At 44.0% G+C, this 21,794-nt stretch overlaps 1 protein-coding gene across 1 annotated transcript; it reads right to left on the minus strand.

Moving 5' to 3' along the window:
- Positions 1-8,429: 8,429 nt before the first annotated feature.
- On the minus strand, positions 8,430-11,608 carry LOC123056146 (uncharacterized). The gene is made up of 7 exons (XM_044479863.1): positions 11,522-11,608; positions 11,066-11,434; positions 10,743-10,822; positions 9,705-10,128; positions 9,079-9,356; positions 8,505-8,862; positions 8,430-8,441 (listed from the first exon to the last, which is right to left on the minus strand). The coding sequence occupies exons 1-7, from the start codon at positions 11,606-11,608 to the stop codon at positions 8,430-8,432; spliced, it is 1,608 nt and encodes a 535-aa protein (XP_044335798.1).
- Positions 11,609-21,794: the final 10,186 nt, after the last annotated feature.

Here is a 21,794-nt window from a genome sequence, read left to right on the forward strand (position 1 = left end):
CCCCCGGGGCCCCAGCCCCCCGCGCCCCACCGCCCTGGGACCGGCGCCGCCGCCCCAGGCCGCCACGCCCCCCTCCTCCACCGGCCACCTCCTCCACCAGCCCAGGTGAGCTCTACCTCTCCTTTTTTTTTCTGTTTTTTCGTTTTAGGTTTATGTTTAGTTTAGATTTAGTTTTAGTTTTAGTTTTAGGTTTAGGTTTAGGTTTAGGTTTAGTTTTAGTTTAGTTTGAAGTTTATATTTAGTTTTTTCCTTTTTGTTTCTGTTTTTTTAGTTTTAGGTTTATGTTTAGATTAGATTTAGGTTTAGTTCAGTTTTAGGAAAGAAAAAGAAGAAGAAGAAAAAACAGGAGAGGAGGAGAAGAAAAAGAGGAAAAAGGAAAGGAAGAAGAAGAGGAGGAGGAGGAGAAGAAAAAATAAGAAGAGGAAGAAGAAGAAGAAGAAGAAAAAAACAAGAGAGGAGGAGAAGAAGAAGAGGAAAAAGGAAAGGAAGAAGAAGAAGAGGAGGAGGAGAAGAAAAAAGAAGAAGAGGAAGAAGAAGAAGAAAAAAACAGGAGAGGAGCAGAAGAAGAAGAAGAGGAAAAAGGAAAGGAAGAAGAAGAAGAGGAGGAGGAGAAGAAAAAAGAAGAAGAGGAAGAAGAAGAAGAAGAAAAAACAGGAGAGGAGGAGAAGAAGAAGAGGAAAAAGGAAAGGAGGAAGAAGAAGAAGAAGAAGAAGAAGGAAAAAAAAGGAAGAAAAGGAAGAAAAGGAAGAAGAGGAAGAAGAAGAAAAGGAAAAAAAGACCCCGACCCGGCACCCCGGCACGACACCCCGACCCCGAGACCCCGACCCCGACACCCCGACCCCGACCCCGACACCGACACCCCGACCCCGAGACCCCGACCCCCACACCCCGACCCCGACACCGACATCGACACCCCGACCCCGAGCCTGACCCGACACCCGGAGACCCCGACCCCGACCCCGACCCCGACACCGACACCCCGACCCCTAGCCTGACCCGACACCCCGACACCGACACCGACACGGCACCCCGACCCGACACCCTGACCCCGAGACCCCGACCCCGACCCCGACACGGCACCTCGACCCGACACCCCGACCCCGACACCGACACCCTGACCCCGAGACCCCGACCCCGAGCCTGACCCGATACCCCGACCCCGACACCGACAAGGCACCCCGACCCGACACCCCGACCCCGAGACCCCGACCCTGACCCCGACACGGCACCCCGACCCCCGACACCTCCCGAAAAGGTGTTCTTTGGCCTTGAAGAGGCCGACGAGGTCATATATTTGTGAATTATTAGTTAGGTCATATATTTTTCGATTTTGTGATATACTTCAGTGATATACATATTATTATTCATGTCGGTACTTTTTTTCATGTTGTACTAATTTCGTTTATTCTTTGTCATGGCAGGTGTTAACAGATGGTGGGCGCTGGTCGGGAGCACGCCGAGGCCCCTTCTTCGTCGGCGCGTAGTGTGAGGTCTTCCATTCCACACGCACCTCTCCGCCGAGCGTTGCTGGACAGTATGGCGACACTGCCGGGCCCTTCTTCGTCGACCGCGGTGCCCAGCAGGGGACGAGGTAAGAAGAAGGGCCGAGGTGGAGCACGTGGTCGCGGGAGAGGAGGTAGGGTGGCTCTTACGGAGCCTTCCTCGCCGCTGCCCCCAGCTATTTCACCCGAGCACATGACTGCTAGGGTGGACTCGTCTGAGGAGGAGGCTACACGGACTCCGGTCCATGAGCCTCCGGTCCACGGGTCTTTGGCCCAGGAGCCTCGGGTCGACGGGCCTTCGGCCCACGAGAGTTGGGCCCACGAGACCCCGGAGGAGCACACGTCTGGATGGGGTACTTGGTCGGGTCAGCCTGAGGAGCCGAGTGGCCATGCTGATGATGGCGGGGAGCCGAGTGGCCATGCTGATGATGGCGGGGAGCCGACTAGTCTTGAGGAGGAGGGGGAGGAGGGGGGCAACGTCTACCAGCATGGTGCTACACGGCTCCCATCCGTGCCGGCGATGTCACATTTCTTCAAATAACTAATGCGTTGGCCTTGTCATGCTGCAGGGGTTGGGACCACCATGAAAGTGTCCGCCGGCCCAACTCCATCCTTGGAGTTCTGATTCGGCAAAACTTTCCGGGGTTTGTCACGTTGCCTGGTGAGGGTCGGCTTCCAGAGGTTGGATTGAGTTGGGAGCACTACTTGGCTGCCCCGGCCCCGCCGGGTGAGATTTTCGACGGTGTCTTGTGCAAGACGAGGGCAGACATGGTGATCAGAAAGTTCTGGGTAATTTCTCCTTTACACAATTAAAAATCTTCAACTAGCTAGTTATTAATTGTACTAGTCAATATTGTCTCATTTGATTGCAGACATTCTACAGGTGTGAGGAGGGATACGAGAAGGAGGCGGCAGATGTTATCCACAAGGAGTGCAAGCGCCTACTTCAGAACTTACGGCATGAGGCTCGGGTGCAGTCTGTTCGAGACTACTACGCCGACCGTGGTATCAAGAAGTCCAAGCAGGAGTGCCGCGATAAGTTCTTGAGTAAGGAGCAGTACATGAAGGTAATTCTTAAGGCCTTGTACTTAATTCCTTTATTTAGTAATTCATAACCGTAGCGCTGAAGTTTCTATTTGCTAACTTAGGCCCCTCAGAGATGGTGTGCGGATCGGATGGATTGTTGGGAGGTGTTGGTCGATGGGTGGTGCTCAAAAGAATGGCTGGCCACCCACAACGAGGCCAAGGACAAACGTGCCCAAATGGAAGGTGTGCCACACCACCAAGGCAGCTCCAACTTATTTCAGTATGGGCGGAACTGGGTATGTGGTTTGCTTCATGATTCATTCAATTCATTCATCATGCTAGCTTTAGCCCTTTAATTACTAATTTACTTTGTTTCTCTCTTTCAGGCACGCTACAATAAGGCGGATAAGGTGCCAGAGGTGTACGACCTGTATGCCATGGCCCACACTAGCTCTTACAAGAAAGTCAAGGCATTCTCTGCGTCTGACCTCGATGATCCAAAGAACTTCACCAACATCTCCGCCCACGAAAATCTCGTGCAATATAGAGATCAGGGGAAGGCGAGGAAAGGGGAGGACTTTAACCCGAGCCAGGGTCCCATTGATACAGAGTTGCTGATGATATCTGGTGGCGGGAGGTCCCATGGCTCCATAGCCATGGGAGATGGACTTATCCGTTGTCCTAGCACTCTCCCGGAGATCAAGGCGCGCCAGTCAAGCTCCGCTCCTGAGATAAGGCCTCGTGAACGGCCAGTCCAACTCGCCATCAAGGTTAGTTATACGTACTCAGCTATCTTTCTCCATTACATTGTGTGCGCTTCCATCAATGATTACAAATGGTCATGTGAGTGGTGTTGCAGGCTGCTATACAGAGTGAGAGAGATAGAACGGAGAAACTTCTGGCGGAGGCGGCGGAGAGGCAGCGGGAGTTGGAGGAGAGAACGACAAAGATGTTGGAGGAGGAGAGGGCACGGAATGACATGCAGGCAAGGGCCATGTATGAGCTCCTTGTGTTAAGTTTCTTCTGCAAATTACTTGCTAGTCTTAACATTTGAGTCTCATTACTAACTAGTATGACTCTGTTGTGCAAACCAAATGTGCAGTCTGTGTGCGAGAAGTTCGGTCAGACTTCTCCGCCAATGCCAGTGATTGCTCCTGGGAGCACGGTGAGTTTAATTTGAATGGACATTACTTGCTAGTCTTAACATTTGAGTGTCATAATGCTAACGAGACATTGGAAATGATCTTTGGTGCAGCTTAACTCCAGAAACGCATCGCACGATCCTTCTCCAGCTACCGGCACGAGCCAGCCCGCTCCTACACCTCCCTGATCACGGTAAGTTTCTCTAGACTTAGACTTAGCTTTATTTCCTCCAATATGCTTACCATAATGACCTAGAGTTAGCTTCCTTTCCTTCAAAGTGACTTAATAAGCTTACTTATGTCAAAAATTGCATAATTAACTTAGTTAGCTCATAAACGATCCATTTTACCTAAGTTAGCTCTAATATGACTCATTTTACCTTAGTTAGCTTACAAGTGATCCAATTTATCCAAGTTAGCTCTAAAATGACCCATTTTAGTAGATTAGCTCGTAAATGATCCATTTTACCTATGTTAGCTTTAAAATGACCCATTTCACCTAGGTTAGCTCCAAAATGACCCATTTCACCTAGGTTAGCTCCAAAATGACCCATTTCACCTAAACTAGCTCTTAAATGATCCATTTCACCTAAGTTAGGTCATAAACGACCCATTTCAACTAAGTTAGCTCATAACTGATCCATTTCACCTAAGTTAGGTAAAAAACGATCCATTTCACCTTACTTAGCTCAAAAACGATGCCATTCACCTTAGTTAGCTCATAAATGACCCATTTCAACTAAGTTAGCTCATAAATGATCCATTTCAACTAAGTTAGCTCATAAACTACCCATTTCAACTTAGTTAGCTCATATATGATCCATTTCACCTAAGTTAGCTCATAAATGACATATACTTCTTATTCTAGTCTTCTTCTTCTAGTCACCTATTTCTAACTTTCTTATTTGCCATTTTGCAGATTTCATTCACTTCATGGAAGCTACCTTGCTATGATGGAGTGCTTGCTTTTTCTTTCATGAAACTTTGCATTGTATCTATCTTGCTATGATGGAACTTGCTATCTTTCTGAAACTTTGTATTGTACTATGCATATGGATGGAACAATGTGTATGGATGGAACTTGATGGAACTTGCTTATGTATGAATGGATGAAAACTTATGTGCTGGATATGTGATATGATTGCTGTGTATTAGCCCTGCGAAATATATCTATATATGTCATATACATTTGCTGTGAAAATTGTTGGATTAAAAAAACAGAAAGAAGAGCCAATATGCAGGCTCTTTGCCGTCTGCCACCGACGGCAAAGGGCTCTTTGCCATCAGTAGCGGACGGCAAAGAGGCCACGTGGCAGGCAACTGTGCTCCCTGGAGGCTGACCAATTTGGTCAGTTTGCCTACAGTGGCTGACGGCAAAGGCTTTGCCGTCCGCAGCGGACGGCAAAGGCCTACCGTTAACCACCTAACGGAGTACCAGCGCATTTATTGCCGTCCATCTTCTTTGCCGTCCGCTGCTGATGGCAAAGGACCCTTTGCCGTCAACTGCCCGAAGCAGACGACAACGCAGCTCTTTGCCGTCCCCTACTTTGCCGTCACCTTTTGCCGTCTGCGGCTGACAGCAAAGGTCTTTGCCGTCCGCCAACCATGCCTTTGCCGTCCGCCGTGGCAGATGGCAAAGTAGCAGATTCCTGTAGTGGCATTGCCTAAAAACGCGTAACATGATTAGTCAGCAACATGAAGTCAAAACTTCGGTAGAAATTCAGAATGATGTCAAAAAGACAAACCTCGATGAAATGAGAAAGAGTCAGGGATGGAGACATGTCTTGAATTAAGAGAGAGTAGGAGAGTGAAGTAGTGAGCATACTGATGGGGAAATTATTTTGTCGAAAAGCTGATGGGGAAATTATGGGGAACCAGAAGCTTGGTCTTTACTTACATAGTAGCAGATATACAGCAATCTGAAAGAAAGAAAATATGATTGGTAAATGAATAGGTTGAGAAAGCAGTGATTTCAAGATAGTCGTCACATGATAGACTGTAACATCCCAATTTTCCGTATGATAAATGAATGAGGTAACCATTAAGAATAAATATCATTTGCCTATGATAAATGATCTGTTTGACTAGTTGGAGGGAGCTACTGTGTTTTCTAAGATTAACCTTCGTTCTGGTTATCATCAATTGAAGATTCGTGAGCAAGATATTCCAAAGACTACTTTTACTACAAGGTATGGGTTGTATGAATATACTGTTATGTCATTTGATTGACTAACGCTCCTGCATACTTCATGAATATGATGAACAAGGTGTTTATGAAGTTCTTGGATAAATTTGTGGTTGTTTTCATTGATGATATATTGGTGTTCTCCAAGAATAAGCAAGAGCATGAGGTGCATCTGCGTTTGGTATTGGAGAAATTGAGGGAACATCAATTGTATGCCAAGTTCAACAAATGTGAGTTTTGGCTGGATGAGGTAGCATTCCTTGGACATGTTGTGTCAGGTAATGGAGTTGCAGTTGATCCATCTAAGGTTGCTGTAGTTACGGAGTGGGAGACACCCACGACAGTTGGAGAGATTCGCAGCTTTTTGGGCCTTGCAGGTTGTTACAGGAGGTTTATTGAGAACTTCTCCAAAATTGCAAAGCCTATGACTAAATTGTTGAAGAAGGAGAAGAAGTTTGTTTGGACTGATGAATGTGAAGCCAGCTTTGAGGAATTGAAGCAGCGTTTGGTTACGGCACCAGTTTTAACTCTGCCAGACATACATAAGGACTTCCAGGTATATTGTGATGCTTCTCGTCAAGGACTCGGGAGTGTTTTGACGCAGGAAGGTAAAGTTGTTTCATATGCTTCACGTAAGCTTAAGAATCATCAGCATAATTATCCTACACATGATTTGGAGTTAGCCTTAGTTGTGCATGCCTTGAAAACTTGGAGGCCATATCTTATTGGTAATCATTGTGATATATTTACTGATCATAAGAGCTTGAAGTATATTTTTACTCAGAAGGATTTGAACCTCGGGCAGAGGAGATGGTTGGAGCTTATTAAGGATTATCATTTGAATGTGAAGTATCATCCTGGTAAGGCTAATGTTGTTGCTGATGCGTTGAGTCATAGGAGCCATGCTAATGAAATTAATATTGATAATATGCCACCGGAGTTATGTGAGCAGTTCAGGAATCTCAGGTTGGAGATGGTTCCTAAGGGATATTTAGCAACACTTGAGGTAAAGCCTACTTTGCTTGACAGGATCAGAGAAGCTCAAAAGGGTGATAAGGAGATTGCTGAGATAAAAGAGAACATGGTTAAAGGTAAGGCAGAAGGTTTCCATGAGGATGAACATGGAGCCATATGGTTTGAGAAGCATATTTGTGTACCTCAAGATGCAGATATCAGGAAGTTGATTCCTCAGGAGGCGCATGATTCACCATATTCTATTCACCCAGGTAATACTAAGATGTATTTGGATTTGAGGGAAAAAATTTGGTGGCCTAGCCTGAAGAGGGAAATTGCTGGATATATTGCAACATGTGATGTGTGCCAAAGAGTTAAAGCAGAACATCATAGACCAGCAGGTTTGTTACAACCATTGCCTATACCTTATTGGAAGTGGGATGAGATTGGTATGGACTTCATTACAGGTCTTCCTAGGACTCGGTCAGGTTATGATTCTATTTGGGTAGTTGTTGATAGTTTGACTAAAGTCGCTCACTTCATCCCAGTAAAGAGAACTTGTACCAGTGCTCAGCTAGCAAAGATTTATATGTCTAAAATTGTTTGTCTGCATGGAGGTCCATGGAAGGTAGTGTCTGATAGAGGTACTCAGTTCACATCCAAATTTTGGCGTTAGTTGCATGAATCCTTGGGCACCAGGCTGGAGTTCAGTACAGCTTTCCATCCACAGACAGATGGGCAGACACAGAGGGTAAATCAGATTTTGGAGGATATGTTGAGAGCTTGTGCTTTGGACTACGGGTCTAGTTGGGATGTTAATTTACCTTATGCAGAGTTCTCATATAATAACAGTTATCAGGCTAGTCTGAAGATGGCGCCGTTTGAGGTATTGTATGGCAGAAAGTGCAGGACACCGTTGATGTGGGATGAGGCTGGAGAGGGTCAATTCTTTGGACCAGACTTGATCAGAGATGCTGAGGAGAAGGTTAAGTTGATTCGTGATAGACTGAAGATAGCGTAGTCCAGACAAAAGATTTATGCAGATGCAAAACGTAAGGAGGTGACATATGAGGTAGGAGACCGTGCATATCTTCGAGTTTCACCACTTCGTGGAACTAAGAGGTTTGGAATCAAGGGTAAGTTAGCACCACGTTTTGTGGGACCTTACAAGATCTTGGAGCATAGAGGAGAGGTAGCTTATCAGCTGGAGTTGCCAGAATCCTTGTCAGGAGTTCAAGATGTGTTTCATATATCTCAGTTGAAGAAGTGCCATGCAGAGATGATGGATGTTCCGTTGAGGGACACGGTGCCACTTGAGGCAATTCAGTTGGAGAGTGATTTGACATATGAGGAGAAGCCTATTCAGATTCTGGAGACAACAGAGAGAGTTGATCGCACCAAGACAATTAAGTTATGCAAGGTTCAGTGGGATCATCATACAGAGGATGAAGCTACCTGGGAATGAGAGGAAGATCTCAAGCAGGATCACCCACACCTATTTGCTAGCTAGCCCGAATCTCGAGGGCGAGATTCATCTTAAGGGGGGTAGGTTTGTAACCCAATTTTCCCTAAATTAGGATGTTATTAGATCATTCATATGCATATCATATTTCTATTGCACTATTTGTCTTTCTGCAATATTTCAAATCATTATGCAACTATATACTGTTTGACAGTGTGAATTATGGTACTTACCATGGGGAGTCCCATATCTGTAACTCTCAGTCTAGGCTTGTTTTGATTCATATCTATATCTTTCCTCAATGCATTTTCCACACTACTAATCTTCTCGCTTGTATCTTCACTGAATGTAACACAAACATCCTCAAGCGACGGAAGGTTCTCTAAACCCAATGCAAAATCACCAAACTGGAATAATGTGTCCTCCACATCCTGAAAATCTAATTTGAGGGTTTGGAGACTTTGCATGGCTCCTCGTCCAAACCTCAACTCCATGGTGTCACTCTTGACACTGAACATCTTTAGACATAAAAATGGATAAGCAATGCCAGTGGTCAACCGTTTTCTCTGCCTTGTGTAGGTTTCTCCACTTCTATGACCAGTTCAGAGAGAGACACTATATATGCTCCCGAGAACTTGAAGGTCCTCCTCTCCTAATGTTTTCAGTGTGATACTTAGGAAGAACAGGTAATACATGGAGCACATCCATCTTGGCACTGCATAAGTGATGCTATTAAGCATGTGGATTAACAACAATTGTGTTAGTTGAGGAAAGGTTGACGACAGCTCTTCTTCTAGTTTGCTAGACCTTATGTCCAGCATTTGCAGAGATTGTAGATTCCCGATCTCTTTCGGGATATTAGTGATAGATGTACCCCTTAAATTCAAATATCTCAAGTGAAACAAATTGCATATATCATTCCAGTGGGTATTATACACTTCACATTCAGCTAAATCTAATACACGCAGGACTGGGAAACACAAGAGTCCTGGCAGCAAACTAAAAGCTGGAGTAAACACAGTAAGTGACCTCACGTGGGACAAGCTCACGGTTGCCAGCTGGTTACCAACTTCTTCATTCCTGGTCTGCAAGGACAATCGGCGTATCTTACTTGGTAGATACTCTAACTGCTGACAATCTGGTGTTGTTAGAAAATTCTCCTCATGTGACAAATAAGTGATGAAGTCACGAACCATATCATGCACACGACGAAGGCTATTTAAATATGAAGGCTGGACCAAGTTTATATTAACTAGCTCCTTCAAGTAATCCTCTCCTACTTCATATCAGCTCCTCCCTTGTTCTTTTTTCACAAAACCTTCACCAACCCATTTCCAAATCAGTTGTTCTGCTTCAATCTCATAATCCTCTGGATACAAACCAAGATGCAGTAAGAAAGTCTTTAGGTGTGGAGGTAGGCCAGAGTAACTTACAGATAATATTCTCCTCATGTTCTTCACATCATCATGATTATTGTCTAGCCCCAAACTGATGGATTTGTACACCTTGGACCAATACTCATGTGTATGTGTTGTTCCCTTTTCACTAGACAGCAAGCTGCCTATCGCAAGGATAGCTAGCGAAACTCCCCCACATCTTTTTAAAATTCTCTCAGATACTTCAACCAATTGATTAGGTGGTGACTTGTTCTCCATCTCATATATTCTTTGATAGAACAACTTTCTTGAGACGACAACAGAAAGAGGTTTCAGCCGATATACACCACCAGCTTGCAGGGAAACATAAAGAACCCGAGTTGTTGTGATTACTCTACTTCCGTATCCATTCTCAATCAATGCATACTTGATATTTTCCCAGACGGATTTATCCCATATGTCATCAATAACTATCAAGTACCTTCAATTGATATCGAAATACATATATTACATAAGAGTTGGAGTGAAATGCACCACTAGTCTACGAACTCAAATTGATTGCACACTTTAGGCCAACAACTCAAGAAGTGATCGGATTTAGTCCGCAAACTCGTTGATTTGGCCTAAAATGTGCAATCAGTTTGAGTTCATGGACCAGTGGCGCATTTAATTGGGCAGAATTGAGCTGTGTAATAAAGTCTACCAACTTTTCTTCGACAAATTAAAACTGGGAGATAATTTTACTTCGCCGGACTCTACACCAACTAGGGACGATGCGTACAGCCTTTTTAAGCATGAGTACTAAGATTTTTAAATCTTGGTTACACACCAAGCCTAGTCATCAAGGATAAATGCATGAGTACAAGGAAAGCATGGTCCTCAAGAACAAATAGGAACCTAAATTCACCTCCGTGAGGATTTGAACTCAGGTGTTGGGTTTGTACATCCACTCCCCAACCATTTGAGCTATGCTGATTCCCAAAGCTTACCAACTTAAATGGCAAAGAAAATAAAAACTTGAGAGGTCTGCACTATTGTAATTTCCTTCTGGCATCCATATACGGAACATTGAGGAACACATATTCACAAACGTACCTCTTGTTTTCAAGGAATGTTCTTATCTCACTGATGAGTTGTTGCTCGCCCCATGATGCTTCATTAATGTTCTGGTACATCTACTTGTCAAGTTGATGGAGCATGCTCTTGAAAATCTGCTTGATATTAGGATTAAGAGACACGGAAACAAAGGCCGCACAATCAAATTGCAACTTTTGCTTTTGAATACTGATTTGCACTCTGAGCTTCTTATACACTGCATTGGCAAGGGTTGTCTTGCCCAATCCACCAAATCCAACAATATAGACCACCTTTAGACATTTCTCCGAAACCTCATCTCCCTCCGTCAGCATCTTGATTACCTCAACGCTCTTCTCGTCAGTGCCAACGAGCTCCGTGGCCTTTCTATACAAGGCTGCTAGGCGAAGGGTGTCAATAGCTGGACCGACGGGCTTGGCAGCAGCCACATTGTCAACCTTGTACTTATCACGCCGGTCACTGACCTCCTTGATGCGGCTCTTGATGTCTTTGATATCGATGCCGATCTTGTGGCGAATGTTGCCCTTGGTCAACAGGCTGAGGCTCTTATCAATGAAATTCCTGAAGCTATGGGACTTATCTGGTCGGCCATCGGTTTCGATGCGCACCATGAACTTGTCGATGCTATCTTCCGGGCCATATGACAAGTCCCTCACAGCCTTGGCCCAAATCTTGACTTGGATGTCCGGTGGCTGGTCGATTGGAGCCTCAGAAATCCTGAGGAGAGAGGTCTCCATGCTCTCCATCTCGGCTTTGAGGAACATGATCTCGCCCCTGACACCCCTCTGAAGGTTGTACTCCTTGGTGATTAGGTCGGCCATCTTGGGCAGGAGGGTGCCCATCGCTCCAATCACCGCCTCGGCCATGCCCGACCTGCGCTATAGCTCAGCCTCTCAGCCAGCCGCTGGTGTTTGCGGACGTAACAGAGGGAAGACGGTGGTGGCGATCTGCTGCGTTGATGAAGAACTTCGTCTTGCACTACATTGCCTAAAGAACGGCGACATGATTAGTCAGGAGCATGAAGTCAAAACTTCGGTAGAAATTCAGAATGAAGTCAAACAGACAGACCTCAATGAAAGGAGAAAGAAGTGGGGATGGAGACCTGTCTTGAATTGAGAGAGAGAGAGTTGGAGAGTGAAGCAGTGAGCGTACTGATGGGGAAATAAACTTTTCGAAAAGCTGATGGGGAAATTATGGAGCTTGGTCTTCAGTTTCAGAGAAGATATACATCAATCTGAAAGAAAGAAAAATATGAGTGGTAAATGAATAGGTTGAGAAAGCAATGATTTCAAGATAGTCCTCACATGACAGCCTAACAACAATTACATATCATGCTGGAACTTAACAGCATCCTAAACATGATTAAGAAGCAGCAGCCACAGCAGTTTCTTAAGTTAACAAGCTACAGATCATGTGAGAAGAGCATATGCAAAAGCACCCAATTTACAGTATCAGGAGAATTTTTTCTCAAGGGGGAGATGGTGATTACCTAGAGCATCCTCAGAAGCCTGCGTGTGAGCTCGGAGTCAACAGATGAGCACTGTGAAAGCAAGATGAAGCTCAGATCTGAATCAGCCGTCCTCATACGAGGAGTTAAAGTATGCGGGAATCTGACTGGTTTGTCTGTTTCTAACGTGTCTGCTGTCAAAGTGCAGTCTACACATTCATAAAAAGAATACCCCCAGCCTTCGTTTCAAGCGCTCACACATTTTTAAATTCTAACCCTATTTTTACCCGAAAATGGTCGAGTAAATCATAATAGAAAGAGAGTCTCTCCTATTTTACAGAATTAAGATACAAAAGGAGCATTTTCCGATCTTAGATGTGCCACGATTTCATATTCTAATATTTACATTGGTAAACAGATTGACAACTGAGTGATTATGCCACATCACCTCCGATTTTGTATGAGTTAGGAAGTTTTGCATCAAAATTGGAGATGAAATAATGTGGCAGACAGTCTTGGTATCAGAAAAATACAACAGACATTATTAAAAAGAAGTGTTTTCATGCTTTATAGAAAGTATGTGTGTGTGTGTGCACGTGCGCACGCGCGCGAGCGAGCGAGCGAGAGAGAGAGAGAGAGAGAGAGAGAGAGAGAGAGAGAGAGAGAGAGAGAGAGATTGGGGCTTGGGCTGTAGTATACTACAGAACCCAAGGTCCAATATGAGGCTCATACTAGTACTATATAATACAACAACCTTGTCTCTTTGAACACAATTCGAGGTTTAAGGCAGAGTACTCTGTAGACTACTCCGTGCATCATTACACAAGTAAGAAATTTCGAGTTTTCTGGAGGAGAGTACTTACAGGATTTCTGCCATGTTACAGTTAACTAGTGGGGTGCCATCCATGTGATGGAGTCTGCTATTTGCAAACTCTATTGTCATAGTGAAGAAACCACGTTCCATGGTGGATGCGAGCATGCGAAAAAAATCTGGGCATCGGTGCTGGAACAGAGAGAGGGCTCAAGTTGCCAAGGCTGCATCCAGTCACTTGGGCTAGTGATTTTACTATGGACGATGCAGTGTCCAAAGATGATAAGGCTTATATGATCACACTACTCTGGCGCATTTGTTAAGCAGAAATAGATTTGTGCATGGAGAGGAGTATGAACATATGAGATCTTTACTGCTTGTGGATGAACTGGTGTGCAATCTTGAGCTCCCTATTTCGGCATCAAGTTCTGTAGACCGGACGGCACGCTGGATGCCTTCTCCCCAAGCCTGGACGATTATTAACATTGATGGTTCTCTTGATGTTGCAAACCGAACTGCTGGGTCCGTTTATGTCTGGCGAGAAAGTGTCAGGGTCTTATGGAGGAAGGCTGTATCAGGCAGCTGCTAGTGGTGGATACATTTATCAACGAACTCTTGACTGCCAGAGAGGGAAATAGAAGCAGCTGTCAACAGAAATGTTCACCAAGCCATTGTTCAAACTGATTGCTCCGCCTTACTCTTCCTGTGGCATACTAGCAGGGCAGGGGTCCTCCATCAGAAGGAAGGTCCACATTCTGAACGAACTGAAAATTTTGAGCTGATCCTTTCAGGGTTTCAAGCTTCTTCATATTAACCGTGAGGCAAAATTTGCTCCACACTTGTGTACACCCTTTGTAAAGAAATATTAGAGCGTTTACATCACTAAAATAATGATCTAAACGCTCTTGTATTACTTTACAGTGAGTAACAAAGAAGCTCTTAGCATTGTTTCTGCTTCTTGATATGATGTAAGTCATGAATTTCTTTCCTGATTGAAGTTATTCAATCAAAGGTGTAATCCGGATATTGAGCAATAAAGAGCCTGATTACTATCAGAAAACAATTTCAAGGTAATTTTGGTTGAAACCCAATGGCAGAGTAAACAAATGTGCAACAATAGGTGAGTATATATGGAAAACATAAAGAGACAAAGAAAACAAGAAGAAAAGGTAACGACCAGACTTGTAGTACTGTATTGTATATTGTAACACACAATTAATTTGCATGTCTTTTTTTTAGAAAAGGAGGATGACCCCCGGCCTCTGCATCTGGGCGATGCATACGACCACTTTATTAATTATTATTAGGTGTGACAATTGAAGAGATTCAATACAAAAGTAATATGATGAAAGCAATCTGTAACAAAATGCTGTCGATATAAACCATAAAGTTCTTATAAGACAAAATGGGGTGAAGCAAGCCAGTGGCTGACTGGCTGTTAGCGTTGGATGGGCACAACTGGAGCAGTGGTATTTAATTCAGGAAATAACCCATTAAACTTACATGGATAAAGAAGGGGCATTTTAGATGTGTCAAGATTTCTCATTCTAAACAGATCGACATCTGAGTGATTATGCGACATCACCTCCACTTCTATATGAATTAGGCAGTTTTGGATCAAAGTCAGATATTAAAAAAACTAGCAGATAGTCTTGGTATCAGAAATGTAGCATGCATTATTAAAACAAAGTGTTTTCATACTTTCTAGAAAGCGAGAGAGCGAGAGAGAGGGATTGGGGCCTGGGCTGTAGTATATTACAGGAACCAAGGTCCGATCTGTGGCCCATACTAGTATACCATATTACAACAAGCTTGTCTCTTTGAACACAATTCGAGGTTGAAGGCAGAGTACTCTGTAGACTACTCCGTGCATCATTACACAAGTTAGAAATTTCGAGTTTGTGGAAGTTACCTAATGTGTCGTACTAAGTCAGCTACAGTTATTTTGGGGCGTAGGGAATATTTGCAAACTCTATTGTCGTACTGAAGAAACCATGTTCCAAGCCATGGTGGAATGCGTGCACGCAAAAAAGTTCTGGGCATCGGGCCCTCGAACCGGGACAGAAGGGTCTAGACGAACCGGGACAAATGCCCCACGAGGCCCGGCTGGCCCCCTGGGCGCATGAACCGGGACGTATGCCCCCCATGGGTCCCGGTTCGTGACTAAACCGGGACAAATGGGCTGGCTAGACCCCAACCAAAGCCCTGTTTTCTACTAGTGTTAGTCATGTGAATCTTGTTGTACGGTGTGTAAGGTCTCTTGTTCTATCTTAAGCTTTCGTGAGGCAGTGGCCGTAATGGCAGTAAGATGTTTTTTCTTCTAGGGTTTTTCGCATGATAGTACTCCACTGGTCAATGGAGGCATCCTGCAATTGTAGGTACCCTCAGAATGTTGTTATAGTCGTAAGCTCCTCAAAGTATCAGTCATGTAATTAACCATATTGTCTATGAAATAATAGTGACAGAACCCCTAAGAAACTTGTTTGCCTAGAAGACAACTTTAATTCTTTCGATTATATATATTTTATACAAAGTCGGAACGGTTGGATAAACCTTTTTTAATAAAATCCCTAAAAAAAGAAGTTTTACCTCTCATTTGTATTTTTGGATTTATCCTTTGATGGGTAGGTGCCATAATGGAAAAAATTACCGAGGAAAGGACAGTCCTGTTGTTTTTATTAAAGATTCTTATTCTAGAATTTTCTATTCACGAAGCCTAATCACAATCTAGACATCACTATCAGGATATTTTCGGGACCATAAATTCATACCAAAAATGTATGAACTCTATTTATGCAAGTATCACCAATGAATCCATGAAAACATTCAAGACTGTATTTTTTGTTCTTATTTTCTCTCATATATGGGATTGGATTTAAATCTTTAAGGTGAAATGTGTCAAAACTATCTAATGTCAATTATATTACAAACACGATTAGATTGTGCACAGTGGATGCATATTTTAAACGACGAACATTACAAATGTAACATGAGTTTGTTATTAATATTTAACAACGTTATCACATCATGTTGTCATAAGTTATTAAAACTATATTAGCTCTCAATGTGATATGATAAAAATGAGTTAAAAATAAGCATAAAGGTTTAGTATAAACATGTTCAAATTGTGGCTCCTCAACCTCACAAACCATTTTTGGATTTATCCTTTGATAGGTGGGTGCCATAATGGCAAAAATTACCTAGGAAAGGACAGTCCTGTTGATTTTATTAAAAATTCTTATTCTAGAATATACTATTCAAGAAGCCTAATCATAATCAAGACATCACTATCAGGATATTTTCAAGACCATAAATTCATACCAAAAATGTATAAACTCTATTTTTGCAAGTATCACCAATGAATCAATGAAAACATTCAAGACTGTATTTTTTGTTCTTATTTTCTCTCATATATGGGATTGGATTTAAATCTTTAAGGTGTAATGTGTCAAAACTATCTAATGTCACTTATATTACAAACACGATTAGATTGTGCACAGTGGATGCATATTTTAAACGACGAACATTACAAATGTAACATGAGTTTGTTATTAATATTTAACAAATTTATCACTTCATGTTGTCATAAGTTATTAAAACTATATTAGCTCTGAATGTGATATGATAAAAATGAGTTTAAAATAAGCATAAATGTTTAGTATAAACATGTTCAAATTGTGGCTCCTCAACCTCACAAACCATTTTTATAGATCTCCGTCAAGACGGAGTTCTGGGTGTACGAAGTCATGTCCATGTTCTGGACTTGGCTGTGGAGGGAGTGGATGAAGTCCTGGGATGTCGCCAACGAAAAAAACGAAATAAGAAGAGGGTTTTAGTGCTGCTGCAATGCATAACAAAGAATAGCCAAGAACAACTCCGAATAATAAACAGACAACAAGAACAGATAAGCGCATGAGTTCAGATGTGACGATCCAAACTCTAATCTACCAAAGACTTGGACCTCAGCGCACTCAGGGGGCACGGCCACAGCACCCATGGCGCGTGCGGGGATGCCCAGAGCACGCAGGATGCACCCACCTTGCCACAACACCTCCCCGACGGTGATTGGCCGGTCCTCTCGGACCGTCCAATCACCGGCGGCAAGGTGCCGTGGTAAGGAGCGCGACGTGTGCAAGAACCAAAGACTCGACAGAACGGCCAGAACATCATTGTGACTGCTCTACGATCTATTCCATTTATACACTTGGCCCTGTGATGCACTTGGTGGGCATGACCACATCAAGCAGGCCTCGCCGCTGGTGCTTGCGCATGCCGCTCACCTCGCCAAAGCACCTTGCCCCGCTGGTCTTATGACCTATATTTTTGTTTTCTTATGCCAAATTTGCGTATTGAATCAATATGAATGCAATTGTTTGTATACCAAATGTAATTTACTTTTGAAACTATCGTAAGATTAGCTCAGGTGAAGAATATCTGCACCCTTGGGCCGATCTGCTGGGGTGGATGCCCGGCGGCCTTGGGACGCGGTGGCCATGGCGGGAGCTCGCGGGAGTGGTGGGCCGGCAGGATCTGCTCGTTCTCGGATGAGTTTGGGTGCTGTTCGGCGTGTGAGGGTGCTCCGGCTTGCCGGATGTGCCAGATCTGCAGAGGCAGGGCCGAGACGGGCTTTTGCGGTCTGAAGTGGAGGGCCCCTGTTGCGTGTCCGTTCTGCGCAGGGGCGGGGTGTGGCGCTGTGCTAGCGCGTCGTGAAGGTGGTTGGCCGGATGGGCTGACCAGGTCATGGGTTTTGGCGGGTGATGTTGCCGGCGAAAGCCGTACTCTGACAGTGGTCGGAGTTGTCGATTGCGGCGCTCACGGGCACCGTTTCCTTGCTAGAGGCATCGATGCTGCAACACTCACCTTCCTTCCCATCTTGCTCCAGGGGAAACCCTAGATCCGGATTCCCGGATCGGACGATGAAGTCGCTTCTGCCTTAGCTCGGCGTCGTATTTCCTCCTGAGGCATCGTCTTGGAGTTGGACTCGGTCAGAGGGACTCAGCGGTCGTGGAGGTGGTTGACGGCGGCTTGCACGACATCTTCGTGTGAGCAACAGAAGCACCCGCCACATGCAAGGTGCGCCAGGCGAGCTATGTCCGCTAACCTCATGGGATTGAAGTGGCATATGTTTGCTCTATCGACATAGCGTTCCTCTTTGATGTCGTCGAGCTTCGTGGATATGCTTGTGGCAGCTCAGATTGATACAATGGTTTTCGGTGTGTACTCTGGTAGCAGCGCAGGCGCTCGAGTGCTCGACCGGGTGTGTTGTGGAGTGTGGCCTTCCAGCATGTTGTATGTTTTGTATGCTTTATGCCTAGCCTAGCTAGGCGCTGTGCAGGTTTTTGCCTGGTTTTCCTTTTAATAAACCAAGCAGTTTGGGTCCTTGTACCATCTTCTTCTTCACAATGAATATAGCAGCTCTCCTGTTGTCGTTTAAAAAGAAAATTAACCATGACTGGTTCCTGCCACGGCACCTGCCCCTCGGTCACCGGTACGGGGACATCGCCATGCCTAACCTCAAGTGAGAAAACTATATCTTTGTTTTTTTTTCGAAACGTCAAATATATCTTCTTTTGGTTCTACCTAGACGCAAGACCTTGATTTAAACTCAAGTGAGACAAGTATGTCTTTAATTTGCTTGGTGGCTGTAGGCAGCACGCATCAGGAAAGGGCAGCCACATATCTGCTTGCTAACGTTCCTCCAGGGGCAAATAATTTTCCACAGCGATAATGTCCACCCAACGATGACATCTCTTTGGCCGGAATTTCTTTCTCGAGTCAATTACATCACTGGTGCCACAACTTAGCGTGAAAAGTCAGCTTAGTGCTAAAACTTGTGGCATACATTGAACTGGTGCCACAACTTGACTTTGGCGTGCATATACGGTACAAATCACGCTTCTATACGAACACAATGCTGATTAGGTGCGCCAACATGGCATACATTCTCATAGAAAGCCCTTGGCAGCAACCCATATTTTTCTCATAGACTTGCGGCATACATTCAACTGGACGATGTGTGCCTGCTATTTTGCGGAAAAAAAACTCAGGATTTTTTTCCTCATAGAAAGCCCTTGGCAGCAACCCATATTTTTCTTACAGATGGAGGCACGTATAGTCCTTCTATCAGCAACCCATAGTATTGTGCAAAAATTGTTGCAGCCCCGGCCAAAACCAATACACCAGACAACAACGTTCCTTGTGATTAAGGATACGAAACACATATAACCATGCATTCTGACTTAATTGGGCTGGAGTCCGAGCACCCCTTTTTGCACTGTTATTTCTGTAAAATAAAACATGGAAACTGTAACCGTGTTTTAAAATAAAATAAACTTAAAAATAACAGTGAACACTTTAATATACTACATATTTATTTATTAAAATATTTAACATTTATTATTATTTAAAAAATAAAAATATACTACATATACTACATATTTATTTATTTAAAATCTTTAACACTTTAATATACTACATATTTATTATTATTTAAAAAATAAAAATATAATGTACATATATATTTTATAATTTCCTTCTAAAAAGTAACACTGCTAGGTGGTGTGTCACCCACTCGCACATGATAACGACATGTCGCTGCTTCTAATCCCAACCAACTATTTTTACATTATATGAATATATGTTTTTTTAAAGCATGAACACTTTTATATACCACATGAATATTTTGTTAAAACTGTGAATACTTTAAAATTTATTTAGGAATTTATGAAAATATATAGTAAATTAAAAACTTTCTTAAAGCAGGAACACTTTATACACTACATGAATATTTGTCTAAAATATGAACTTTCTTAAACTTATATAAGCATTTATTAAAATATACAAAAACATAAATACTTACTTAAAGGCTGAATACTTCTATATTTTACATTAATATTTTATTAATCTGTGTACAATTTTAAACTTATATAAGTATTTATTGAATATAAGTTTTATTCAATATGCAAATTATTAGATGAACAGTTTTGTAATTCATAAATTATTATATGTACAAATGCTAAATAAGTATGTGATTATTTTATAATTCAGTTTATTTCATTTATGTATAACACAACATTATAATTTACATATATTCTATAATTTTCTGGGAAAAAAAACACGCAAAATGGATTGTAGGGGCCGCAGCACACTTAGTAGAACATATCGAAGCAGCATCCAATTATTATTTTTAAATCTCAACTGACTGGTGGTTGGCCTTGCGCTGCCTCTAGCTGTAGGTCAGCGGTTCGAGTCGGCTCAAGTCCCTGCGCACATCATTTTTTTCAATTATTTATGGGACGCTGACAAGTGGACCCTTGCAACCGTGGCATAGTCTTTTTTGTGAGGAAAATTCTGAGGTTTTTCTGTACAAAATAGCAGGCCACAGACCACACGTTCACTTTGACGTCCAGTTGCTGACAGGAGGCCCCATGCCACATTGGCGTTTCTAATCAGCATCCTTTTCATATAGAAATGTGATTTGCACCGCATATGCACGATCAAAGACAAGTTGTGGCATCAGTTCAATCTATGCCGCAAGTTTTAGCACTAAACTGATTTTTCGTGCCAAGTTGTGACACCACTGGTGTAATTGACTCTTCTTTCTCCACACATGATTCCAAATCACGTTGTTCAATTAGTATGACTAAAACCGGAGGGGTCATGCATATTCTTTCTATTTAGCATATTCTTCCTACTTGTAACATAAGTATTCCATTACCATTTAGAAACCACATCTTATGGCGTAGCTCTGCAAGTTTTAGCCCTGAATGCCGCTCTGTTTCACAACTGCGCGGTTTTATGATTTCAGTAACTGAAAATCGATTTCGACAGAGGTTCAGGTGTTGAGAACCCAAATATGTTCAGACTTCAGACTATCACAAAAACGATCCTAACCTCAAGCCCGTCTCCCAGCGGCGAGGACGAGGAAGGGATCGAAGCTCGGTGGCTGCATCGACATGAGGCGGTCGAGGGAGTCGAGCGGCAGCAGCCCCGTGATGCCTCCGCTTATAAATTAAGCCGAGACAAGGTGCAAGAGGGAGGACATAGATCCGCCGCCGCCGTCGCGGGTCCTTCTGTCCTCCTTTCCCTCGGTGTCGCTTCCCGGCGGCCTCTGCACCGCACTCGTAGCAACTTTTTTTTGGTGGCGACGGATGACGACGGCCAGAAGGATGACTGGGCCTTGCGAACAACAAGGGCGTGTTTGGTTGCCTGCATAGGCCTCGACCAGGCCCGCGCGGGAAGTGATCTGCCTGTTTGGTAGCCCGCATACACTATTGGGCCTGCATCGCACGCTTCCTAAAGAACCTCTAGGCCTGGCTCACTTGGAACGCACGAATCGGCAGTTTCTTCAGGGCTAGGCCCGAGCAGTGCACGTGGGCGGCGGGGGCTGCACGCGCGCGGCCACGCTCGAGAAGCCGCGTTGCTTCCCGAAGCGCCGGCAGTTATTAGCCTTACCGCCCCTCGCAGCTCCCTCTCCCCACTCTTCCCCACTCTCCCAACTCTCACCGGCGGCGGCGGATCGGAGCAGAGGAAGAAGACCACCGGCGGCGGTGGATCGGAGCAGAGGAAGAAGACCACCGGACTCCATCAATGGCGGTAAGCACTTCTCTCTCTTCGACATGCACGCTAGATTCGATCCACGGTGGAGGGAATGGGGAATATGTAGATAAGCATAGGGGTAGTTCATACTAGTTCATAGCAGTTCATACGAGTTCATACATGCAAGATCGGAATGCAGAAGGGGGATTGGGGGATTGGGGGATAGGGGGTGGACAACGGACACCGGCTGACCGCG

The sequence above is a fragment of the Triticum aestivum genome, chromosome 2D (assembly GCF_018294505.1).
Source record: "Triticum aestivum cultivar Chinese Spring chromosome 2D, IWGSC CS RefSeq v2.1, whole genome shotgun sequence".
Lineage (NCBI taxonomy): Eukaryota > Viridiplantae > Streptophyta > Magnoliopsida > Poales > Poaceae > Triticum > Triticum aestivum.